The sequence below is a fragment of the Salvia miltiorrhiza genome, chromosome 8 (genome assembly GCF_028751815.1).
Source record: "Salvia miltiorrhiza cultivar Shanhuang (shh) chromosome 8, IMPLAD_Smil_shh, whole genome shotgun sequence".
In the NCBI taxonomy this organism is placed as follows: domain Eukaryota; kingdom Viridiplantae; phylum Streptophyta; class Magnoliopsida; order Lamiales; family Lamiaceae; genus Salvia; species Salvia miltiorrhiza.
This window is the reverse complement of record NC_080394.1, coordinates 21,201,889-21,213,287: the sequence shown is the minus strand read 5'-3', so window position 1 is coordinate 21,213,287 and position 11,399 is coordinate 21,201,889. Positions and strand designations below refer to the sequence as shown.

The following is an 11,399-nucleotide window of genomic DNA, read 5'->3' as shown; positions in this document are numbered from 1 at the left end:
TAAGATTTGAAAATTTCACAGCCAACATCGATGAGTTTCTTATCGGGTTTTTGCAAGCTCGTCAGATGCCTATTGTCCACGTCAAGATTTAGGAATTCCGAGCCGGCTTTAATTTGAAAAAAATAAAATAAAAAACGAGTCAAAAATTAATTAAGTTTAAAGTTTATGTATTTATAACTAAATTTCAAAGTTCATGTTAAATACTAGAAAATGAGTAAACTCATGTAGTTATAACTAGGATGAAAGTTCATGTTAAATACTAAAAAGTAAGTAAAGTTCATGTATCTATACACCAATTACCAATAAAAAAAATTATCACTATAAATAGGATTAGATTCCACACAACTCTACTCACACTAGAAGTGATACTCTTACTTTACTCACATTTAACGTGATAAATTTTTTTATCTTGCCCTTACAAACCTTTAATTTCAATTGTCGCAACACATATCTAATCTAGGGCATAAAATTTGATTTTCCTGGTATTAATGAGCGATTTTTGCAAAATCATTTAGATCATTGCTATGCGGCTGTGACTAATTTGATGTGTTAAATCACAAAAAATCATACTAGTTGTCAATATTCATCATTTTAGTCAAAGTCACATCCAAGAGTGAAATCACTATATAAAGAATCCCAATGTGAGACGAAGAAAATCACGCAATTGTAAAAGTAAACTGGGTTACATTACAGTTATTACCTTTTCAACTCTTTCACTTTCCATATACTACAGTAATATTTAATCATGTCACATCTCTACACATAATAGATCCTAATGATTGAGAGCCCATGACTCGCGAGTTTACATCCGACACTTGCATTTGGAAAAAAGAAAAACTAAATTTTTTCATCAAAGCACACTAGCAATTTTAACATAACCATATATTTCATCAACCAAAAACTTTTATAAGGTCACATGCAATGCAAATTACCGTCAATCACTCTACGTTTAATTTATGTAAAACAAAAGAGTCATAAATCATAAATGAGGAGAATAGTTTTGCAGTGTTGGGGTTTAACAAGAATAAAAAAAGTCAGAGAAACCTGAGACAGAAAGAAGATGGATCATAAAAAGCAGCTGTCATCTCCAATTATTATCAGCATTCAGGAATGAGACATCTCCGCAACCAAACGTCATTTGCTTGCACCTTACCATCAAATTTCTTTTCATACATCTCTATCTCACTTGACAAAATTTATTTATTTACTATTATCACATTTGGGATGGTTTTAGTCGATAAACCTGCTCAAATCAAAAGTGAAGAGAATGTTTTCAAGACATACAGCCAAAGTGGTGTTGATTCCCAAAATTATTTGAAGGAGAGATGTTAGAGGTCATCCAGTTGAACTTTCACAATCCCTTTAAGAAAAAGAACAAACTGTACCAAAAGTGCAGTTACACATCAAGAATCAGAATCCCATCCCTATCCTATCCTATCCTCGGAATCATATGCTCCTCTATAGTTATCATCATATTCATCTAGCCCATAATTATTCCTCGGGAACCAACTTCAAAGCCATATTAATATTAATAAGAACAAGAGATTTCTAGTACCTTCATTCTCTACACAACCTACACCAAAAGAAAAGATCATATGCCTGTGTGGTCTTATATTTAATTCCCACTCTAATAAAACCATATCTTATTCATGTAGAGAGGAATCAAGAATATATTTGGTCCAGTAAGCAACATTGCACATTCATTTGGCCGCCTAAAGCAGCACGTCTCATTACACATTCGATTCTTATTAAAAGAGAGAGTAATTCCATTGTTGATCTCTAAGTCTGAAACTACTAAACATTTTCAAACACCACTCCAGCATCTAAAAATATATCATTAACCTACTAAGTTTGATCTTAAGCAAACATAACAGCAGCATCACCAAAATGTCAGCACATTTCATGCGTTCATATGACACATAAGTTATAAATAGCTTGCTAATTGCCTAGAGAACACAACAAACTTCTAGGTTATGACCATTATGTGACTAGCATCTATTCCTCAACGCTATTTTCATACATCAATTGAATGGTTAAACATCTCATTATTTCAATTTTGTAGCCAAAGTTTAAACCACAAAACAAGCAACTTTCTAGATTAGCGGTATCGCCCAATTGTATAAGGTGCCAGTCTTAACAAGTCTATACTGAGATATCAGGAACCTTAATGGATAATAGCATAAAACTATTCAAGGCTACAACTTTAAAGCAGGAGAAGAAGCCACCAACTTTCTAGACAACTTAGGTTCTGGATCAAGCATCACCAGTCAAGCCACCTCAGAACATGATGGCAGTGTTAAGGACATGCTATGGAGTATATGGTAGTTCTCTTTCCATCAATACAGAACGATCCTGTGACCAAGACGGACAACTATAAGTTTCTAGTATGTATCCCCTCCCAGAAGAGGGCCAAGAATTTCAGCAGTCAATGTTAAAGATGGAATGCTTAATTCTATTATCCCCTTAATGAATATTATTAGAGTTAAGCCAAAAAACAAGAGAAGAGTAAATTACAACCCTATTTCCAATCAACACCTGATTGTGATCATGCAAACCCAAGCAATGCACTCTTTCCTGCTGACAGTCCTCACTCACCTGTTTAGTATTGGGCAGAAATTAGAACAAAAACTTGATTGACTCTATAACCACAATGAAATGGATAATGTTCTACTTATCTGAACCTCAACAGGTAAATGGCTTCTAACTATTCAGTTATATATCACTGAATTACCTAAATGGTAATAAGTAAGCAATCAAAAGTTGATTAGTAGAACTAAAACAAGCTTGTATATTCACCCCGTAAACAACAACCACTCAAGGTTCAAAGAGACAGAGAGAGCACAATTGTAGAGCGGATTCACCCTGTACACAACAACAGATCCCAGTTCAAAGAGAGAGAGAAACTATAGAGCGTCATCACCCCGTAAACAACAATGGATCCCAGTTCAAAGAGAGAGAGAGAGAGAGAGCAATTAGAGAGCGGAGCAAGTTAGTGGAAATACTTCAAAGCAGCACTAAAACAAGCTTGTGTATTCACGAGTAAACAACGGATCCCAATTTAGAGAGAGAGAGAGAGAGCAATTATAGAGCGGAACAAGTTAGTGGAATACTTCAAAGAAGCAGGAAAACAAGCTTGTCTAATCACCCAGTAAACAACAACAGATCCCAGTGAGAGAGAGCAATCATGGAGCGGAACAAATTAGTGAAAATACAAACTCACAAGCAGATGGCTCAATCAATGAAAAAACTTCAAAGGAGAAGTCCAACATCAAGAAATATCTATCTGGCATCTGTTGAATTAGTCTTGAATAACTTTTGTTGGATATGATGTAGAAGTTAGGAGCTTCAAACGAGAGGTTAATTATTGAAAGCAAATGAGAGGTTAATTATTATACAGCAAAATCTTTAAACAACTGGAGAGTTATCCAAACAAAGATAATTTCAAGAATATAATGGTGCTAGGTAGTGGGAGAATGAACATAATCAATAACTTAAAGAATTGTTGCAAGTCCCTTTGAATTGTAAAACATTCTAAGTTAAGAGCGGAATGAAATCAACAGTTTCTTTAAATGCACAACTTAAACTTTAAAAATGGGACAGGACGAGTTCTCCGGGAACATCATGATTTTAAGTCCATAAGCATATTAAGTGCTAGACTTTAGCAATCATATGCAACCATATTATCATAAGCATTATAACTAATCAGCTTCATTGCAAAATCACAGTCATGAACACATTTAAAATACAAGTGCAACCACACTATCTCATAAGCTACCCATTTGTTTGAGGGAAAAAAGATGCAAAGGAGCATAAGCAAATAGCAGATAACAAGAGACAGGAACATTTCTAATCCTCCACTACTATCAAAATAAACAAAAGCTCAACACTCATAGAAGGATAATTTATTTGTTCATTGTTATGGAGTAAAACACAAAAGGAAAATTCCTCTAGTAACACATTTAGCATATGCGTAAACTACATATCCAAGTTGAATATGTACAGAGATATAAGACCTGCTAGATCCCGCGAGATGTTGTGTGTGAGCACTCCATACAATCGGCCTGCAACTCCATGGGCTTCTTACAAATTATCGTCACTATAAGAGAAGTCCATAATCTGCCAATTACTCAGTGCTGCGACCATTGGATACTCTTAATGTCAATGCCATCCTTATACATCTCATACAGAGGGCTAAGTTCCCTCAATTTCTCCACCTGCCTTATAGTGAGCTCTACGGCCCTATCGATTTCTTCCTCAGTTGTGAACCTCCCTATCCCATACCTTATGGACGTGTGGGCCATATCTTCATCCACTCCCAACGCCCTTAAAACATACGATGGCTCCAAACTCGCACTCGTGCAGGCACTACCACTGGACACAGCCACCTCCTTCAGCCCCATCAACAAGCTCTCCCCTTCAACGAAGGCAAAGGACAAGTTCAAATTTCCCGGATAGCGGCTCTCCTCACTTCCATTAACCACAACACCCTCTAGTTTCCCTCTAATAGCATTTAACATTCGCTCCTTCAACGCCCTAATCCTCTTATCATCGTATTCCATTTCCTTCATGGCGAGCTCACAAGCAGCACCGAACCCGACAACCAAAGGCGTGGGGACTGTGCCGCTCCTTATACCCCTCTCTTGCCCACCCCCATTCATTTGGGGCTCGACGCGGATCCTAGGGCGCCTCCTCATATACAAAGCCCCAATCCCCTTGGGCCCGTAAATCTTATGCCCACTCAATGACATCAAGCTTATATTCATCTTATCCACATCAATTGGAATCTTCCCCAACGCCTGCGCTGCATCTGTATGCAAAGGCACATTGAATTCCTTGCATATTTTCCCAATTTCAACCATCGGTTGTATCACACCAATCTCGTTATTCACCATCATCACCGAGACCAGACCGGTATCGGGCCGGATTTCAGCACGAAGCTTCTCCAAATCAATGAGCCCATCGCTCTTCACCGGAAGATAAGTAATATCGAAACCCTCCTGCTGCAAGTGCCGGCACGAATCCAACACGCACTTGTGCTCCGTCTGCGTGGTGATGACGTGGCGCTTCTTCTCCTTGTAGAAGTGCATAACCCCCTTCACCGAGATATTGTTCGACTCGGTGGCGCCGGAGGTGAAGATGATCTCCTTCGGGGACGCATTGATCAGCGCCGCCACCTGCGCCCGCGCCGACTCCACGGCTTTCTCGGATTCCCAGCCGTAGAGATGGGTGCGGGAGTGCGGGTTTCCGTAGCGGGAGAGCAAATAGGGGAGCATGGCATCGAGAACCCTAGGGTCGACCGGTGAAGTCGCCTGCATATCGAGGTAGAGGGGCCGGCCAGAGATCTTCACTCCTTTCATCATTACTCCGCTCGAATCCTCCTCCAGAGGCTCCACCGCGGCAGCGGCGGTGGAGAAAGGTTGGGGGAGGCGTCGGACGGCAGTTGGCTGGAGCAGATTGCGGCGGACGGCCGTGGAGAGAAGCTTCGAGAACATTTTCAAGGTGGCCCTAGCTTATCGGATACCGTTCGATTTGGGGGAAACCTGCTGCTGCTGTGAGGTTAAACCTCAACACTCAGATTGTAGGAAAATATATTCGATAAAAATAATGAGAAATTATTTACTACTCCTATATAAATACGATGACCGACTAAAATCACCGTCACCAACCCGTGGGAATATGAAGTGCGCTCGAAATGATGCCACGTCGCCTTATTGCGCTCGCCTTTACTGTGATTTATGACTTTTTGATTCGTTGCGTGATGGTCCGGGAGTCCAAACACGAGGTTTATAGCCCAATTCATATTTTTAGGCTAATAATGGGCCTAAATATTACTTTTTTTTTACGCAATATGCATTTTTTGGGGATATCGAAACTGTTTGGTTGGACCGGCCTAATGGGTAAATGGATGGATTCGAATAAAAACTCGTTCGAGCTTATTTTAAAGGGTGTGATGGCCCGTTTAAACTATAGCTTTTTTAACCATTATAGTTTCCGTACCTTATTTTCATATTAATTCATTGTCATTCTCTTCGTATTTTACTTATGAATTGTGTATTTGTATCGTATTGTTATTTATTTTGATGAGATGATACTTGATGATAGTTTTTGATGAATTTTCAGGGAAAATCAAATAAAAATTAAAAAAAAAGAATTTAATGGGATCCAAGTACACCTCGATAGGAGTTTGTGAGTGAAAACAATGTACGTATCGAAGCTCGAACGAACCCGACAAAGTCAAGTGTGCAATACACTCCGCGGTCATGGGCCGCGACAACGGGTGGGACTGCTACCACTGTTGAAGCACTCCAGGGGATTTCCGCAGTCACCCCCACGATAGTGTGCCATAATCGTGAGTCCCACGCCCGCCTTTCCCCCACGTTCATATGTCGCTGTCATGGCGTGACTACGGGAAAAACACGAATTTTGTGCACTTGTGGATCCCAAACATGATTTTACACCCCTACACTATAAAAGTCTTCATTTTTGAAGAGAGAGAGATAGAGAGAAAAAAAAAAGAAAAAAAAAAAGAAAGAGGGATTCAAGGAACCCTAACCTCCATTTTTCTTCTCCAACCAATCATCTTTCTCTACCATTTTTTCTCTTCCGCACACAAAACAACACCTCAATCAAAGGAAGAATGAGAACACTTGGAAATGAGTTCATCAAAATTACATGATTGAAGATCAAGATTATAGGATTTGTCTATAAATCTCTATCTTTTTTGTTGGGAACTTAATGAAATATTCTAGCCTTAGTTTTGATGATACCAAAATCCTTAGGTTTTCTTTGTAATAGACTGGAACCTTTCGAACTCAAGTGTTGGAGTTCTCCTTCTAGTTTGTTTAGTGTTCTGAAGACTGAAGAACTCAGCTGAAGTTGCAAAGAAAGGCCAAGTGGATGTTTGGATGGAACGACTGAACGAGTTTCCCAACTGAAGGATCAGTCATAACTAATTCATCAATGCGGGCTACGTGGATTCAGCGGACTGATACTAAAGTCAAGTATTAGTTGACATTCTTCATCGGACTGAATCTCCATAAGTTTAAAGGAAGCCACGCACTCCAAGCACAGCCGCATTAAATGCAGAGATACAGATGATCGTCCTTTCTCTGCAGATCATTCCTTTTTGGTGATTACTTTTCAGAGGCGTCTTACCTCATGTACCTGAGACGCCGTTTCTCACCAAACAAGGAACCTCGAAGATTGAAACCACAGCCCAAATCCAAATTACTCTCACAACGGATAAATTCTTGAAGACCATCTCCGCCAACGGATCTATTCAAGACATCTTCTATAAATAGAGCTTGAGGATCACTTCAATCTTTATCGATTCAAAAGTACAAGCTGAAGCACTGCCAAAATTGCAACACAGCGATTCAAAGCCATCAAAGTTTGAATCGAAGAAGAGAATGCACAAAGCCAAAATCAGACTACTGATTACCTACATTCTCTTAGATCTTTAGGCAAATATTTGTAATATCCAAAGCCTAAGTTCCGATTACAGAGAGCCTGTTCTCTGTGATCTAGTTGGTATTTCGAACCTCCTTTCAACTGAGCGAAAAGTATGTTTGAGTAAGCGGAGTTCAGACCAGTGTTCTGACTCCAAGAGATCTTGGCCAGCGCTAGCAAAGGCATTGTGGTGTCTTAGCGTGCTAAGAGTGAGCGAGAAATCCAACCCAACGAGTTGGTACTGAAAATTTGATTTTCAGTTGTAAGGTTTGTGGTGAAACGAGAAACCAACACCTAAACTAGAAAGCAGTAAACGACACCGGATTTACGTGGTTCGGTCGAGAAGACCTACATCCACGGGGTGTTGGGAGGTTTTCCACTATGATTGAGAGAGTATTTTACACTTTACAAGTTGTGGACTAGAAAAATGACTATATTCTAATCTATGCATCAAGGCCATATTTATAAGCATGAACATTAACTTAAGGCCCTTGGGCCCATTAAGACCCCTAAAGCCCATTAGCCCCTTGAATTAAGCCCAAGCCCCGTTATTCTAATCTACATCTTGAAATTGAGCCATCAGAGCTGGAAAGCGGAGCCGAGCTGAGCCCAGCCGAAAGTCAGGGCAATCCTGTATCAAATATCATAAATAATCACACTAACAATAATAATAATAATGATCATAACTAGAAATATTCCCGTTATGTTTAGCACAGCGCTGGTGCATATTTCAGTCCTCATCAGCTACTCCCCCCTAGTCTGGTTGAACCGGGTATTCTTCGTGTTCAGCCAGCGAAGTATTGTTAAAGCCAGCGCTGTGCTGTTTTCCTTAATCCCTGCAAATCATGAAGACATAAGAGTTTTAATACTGTAAGAAAACAAAGATAAGCATTTTCCCCTTGACTTTGGAATTGTAGTTCCAAGTTAGATTTCCTTCTTGTTTGTTGAATGTTGACAAAGATTAATATGAACATTTCTTTGGGCGCATAAGAAGACCAGCGCTGAGAATACCCCATATTGAATACTTTGCATAGATAAGCAATATAAATACTTTGTGTTGGATGAATCAGAAGACCGTTGCAAGAATACCCGAATAACATAGGAAGACCCATGTCAAAGTTGAGAAATATGATACTCTGATCATGTGAGAAAACCCGTCATGAATATTTGTCGAGTCTGAACAATATACCCTGTTGTTGAGCGCGTGAGAAGACCAATAGATAATCCGCGCGTAAGAAAACCAGCGCGCGAGAAGACCGATGGATGACAATAGTACGCCAAAAGGCGGCTTATTTCTCGCTGAGCAGCGATTATAATATCAAAGCAGCCCATAGCGTAGAGGTGCAAAATAGTTTAGCCCGTAGAGTAGAGCATAGCATCCCGTAGAGTAGAACATAGCATCCCGCAGAGTATGGTAGAGCAGAGAAATACCCAACCCGGTCAGAGCAGAGAAATGCCTAGCCCGGTCAGAGCAGAGAAATACCCTTTCAGAACAGGGAAATGCCCGTCAGAGCAGCCCGGTCAGAGCAGAGAAATGCCCCTCAGAGCAGCCCGGTCAGATCAGAGAAATGCCTTTTCAGAACAGAGAAACGCCCCTCAGAGCAGTCCGGTCAGAGCAGAGAAATGCCTTTTCATAACAGAGAAATGCCCGTCAGAGCATTGAAATCCCGGCAGGGGATTGAAATCCCGGCAGAACAGAGAAACGCCCCTCAGAGCAGCCCGGTCAGATCAGAGAAATGCCTTTTCAGAACAGAGAAATGCCCGTCAGAGCATTGAAATCCCGGCAGGGGATTGAAATCCCGGCAGAGTATTGAGATTGAGATCCCGATAGAGGATTGAAATCCCGGTAGGGGATTGAAATCCCGGCAGAGCATTGAAATCTCGGCAGAGGATTGAAATCCCGGCAGAGCATTGAAATCATGGTGGAGCATTGAAATCACGGCAGATCATTGAAATCATGGCAGAGCAGTGAAATCACGGTGGGGCATTGAAATCATGCCAGAGCATTGGAGTCATGCCAGAGCATTGAAATCATGCCAGAGCATTGAAATCATGCCAGAGCATTGGAGTCACGGACGGTGGCAGAGCATAGGAATCACGGACGGTGGCAGAGCATTGGGATCACAGACGGTGGCAGAGCATAGGAATCACGGACGGTGGCAGAGCATAGGAATCACGGACGGTGGCAGAGCATTCCTTTGCTGCTTCCCTCCTTTGTATGCATTCCTTTGCTGCTTCCCATCCAAACTTGAATACTCCGCGTGGAGCATGGAGGACCCGGGGGGTGCAACCAACTTTCGCGGCTTACGATTAAGTAGTGACCTCTGCGCGGAGCATGGAGGACCCGGGGGGTGCAACCAACTTTCGCGGCTTACGATTAAATAGTAATCCTCTGCGCGGAGCATGGAGGACCCAGGGGGTGCAACCAACTTTTGCGGCTTACGATTAAAAGAACACCCTGCACGGAGCATGGAGGGCCCGGATGGCACAACCAACTTTCGTGGCTTACGGTTAAGAGGACACCCTGCACGGAGCATGGAGGGACCGGATGGCACAACCAACTTTCGTGGCTTACGGTTAAGAGAACACCCTGCACGGAGCATGGAGGGCCCGGATGGCGCAACCAACTTTCGTGGCTTACGGTTAAGAGAACACCCTGCACGGAGCATGGAGTGGCTTACGGTTAAGAGAACACCCTGCACGGAGCATGGAGGGCCCGGATGGCACAACCAACTTTCGTGGCTTACGGTTAAGAGAACACCCTGCACGGAGCATGGAGGGCCCGGATGGCACAACCAACTTTCGTGGCTTACGGTTAAGAGAACACCCTGCACGGAGCATGGAGGGTCCGGATGGCACAACCAACTTTCGTGGCTTACGGTTAAGAGAATACCCTGCACGGAGCATGGAGGGCCCGGATGGCACAACCAACTTTCGTGGCTTACGGTTAAGAGAAGACCCTGCACGGAGCATGGAGGGCCCGGATGGCACAACCAACTTTCGTGGCTTACGGTTAAGAGAACACCCTGCGCGGAGCATGGAGGGCCTGGCCGGCGCAACCAACTTTCGCGGCTTACGATAGCATCCCTCTGCGCGGAGCATGGAAGACCCTGGGGGTGCAACCAACTTTCGCGGCTTACGATAGCAATGATCCCTCTGCGCGGAGCATGGAGGACCCTGGGGGTGCAACCAACTTTCGCGGCTTACGATAGCAATGATTCCTCTGCTTTTCCCTTGACTTGCTGAGAAGCAATTTTGAATTTGTAAATTGGGGACTACGGGTATACACCCTACTCCCCCTCTGGTGACATGTGCAATGCTCTGCATGAACATGTTAAGTGTATGTATTTGGTGCTCATGCTTGTGATAATTGTGAGAGAGTTAGCATAACTACAGTTCCCAAGTAACATAATTCAAGTTGCATTTCAAGCCCTAGCACATATGCAGAAGGTGTGCAGCTTCGTTTATTAATAATGTCATATTTCAAGTCTAAGCACATATACAGAAGTTGTGAAGCTTCCAAGATGATGTTGTGAGTACATGAATCCCATCAAAGATCATATAAGTCATGATTTTGCCCAAGTAAAGAAGTAGAATATTTCCCAAATCCCTATCATGCTTACATGCTTCCACGAAATAAAGTTCAGCGAAGTACCTGGATTACCACTTACAAGTGGATTAGCTTTTCGTGTTATGATGATTACCATACTTGTTCAAGTTTTTTCCCAAGGCTGTTTATCATGTGATGTAAGAACTCTTGAACGAGAATATTAGTAAAATATGAGAGCCCCTTGAGACAGGGCTGTAAAGAGAATTCGAACCCTCCTAGATTATATAATCCATTGCCACAACTTGATTCCCATATCCATATACCGATGAATTCATTAAAATTTACAAATCCCATCAAAGATCATATAAATCATGATTTTGCCCAAGTGATAAAATATCTC

General features: G+C 41.9%; 1 protein-coding gene across 1 annotated transcript; it reads right to left on the bottom strand.

The window, feature by feature from the left end:
- Positions 1–3,890: 3,890 nt before the first annotated feature.
- Positions 3,891–5,643, bottom strand: LOC131001805 (cysteine desulfurase, mitochondrial). The gene has a single exon (XM_057928398.1). It carries the CDS (start codon positions 5,490–5,492, stop codon positions 4,128–4,130), a length of 1,365 nt encoding a protein of 454 aa, XP_057784381.1. The 5' UTR covers positions 5,493–5,643; the 3' UTR covers positions 3,891–4,127.
- Between the last annotated feature and the right edge of the window lie 5,756 nt (positions 5,644–11,399).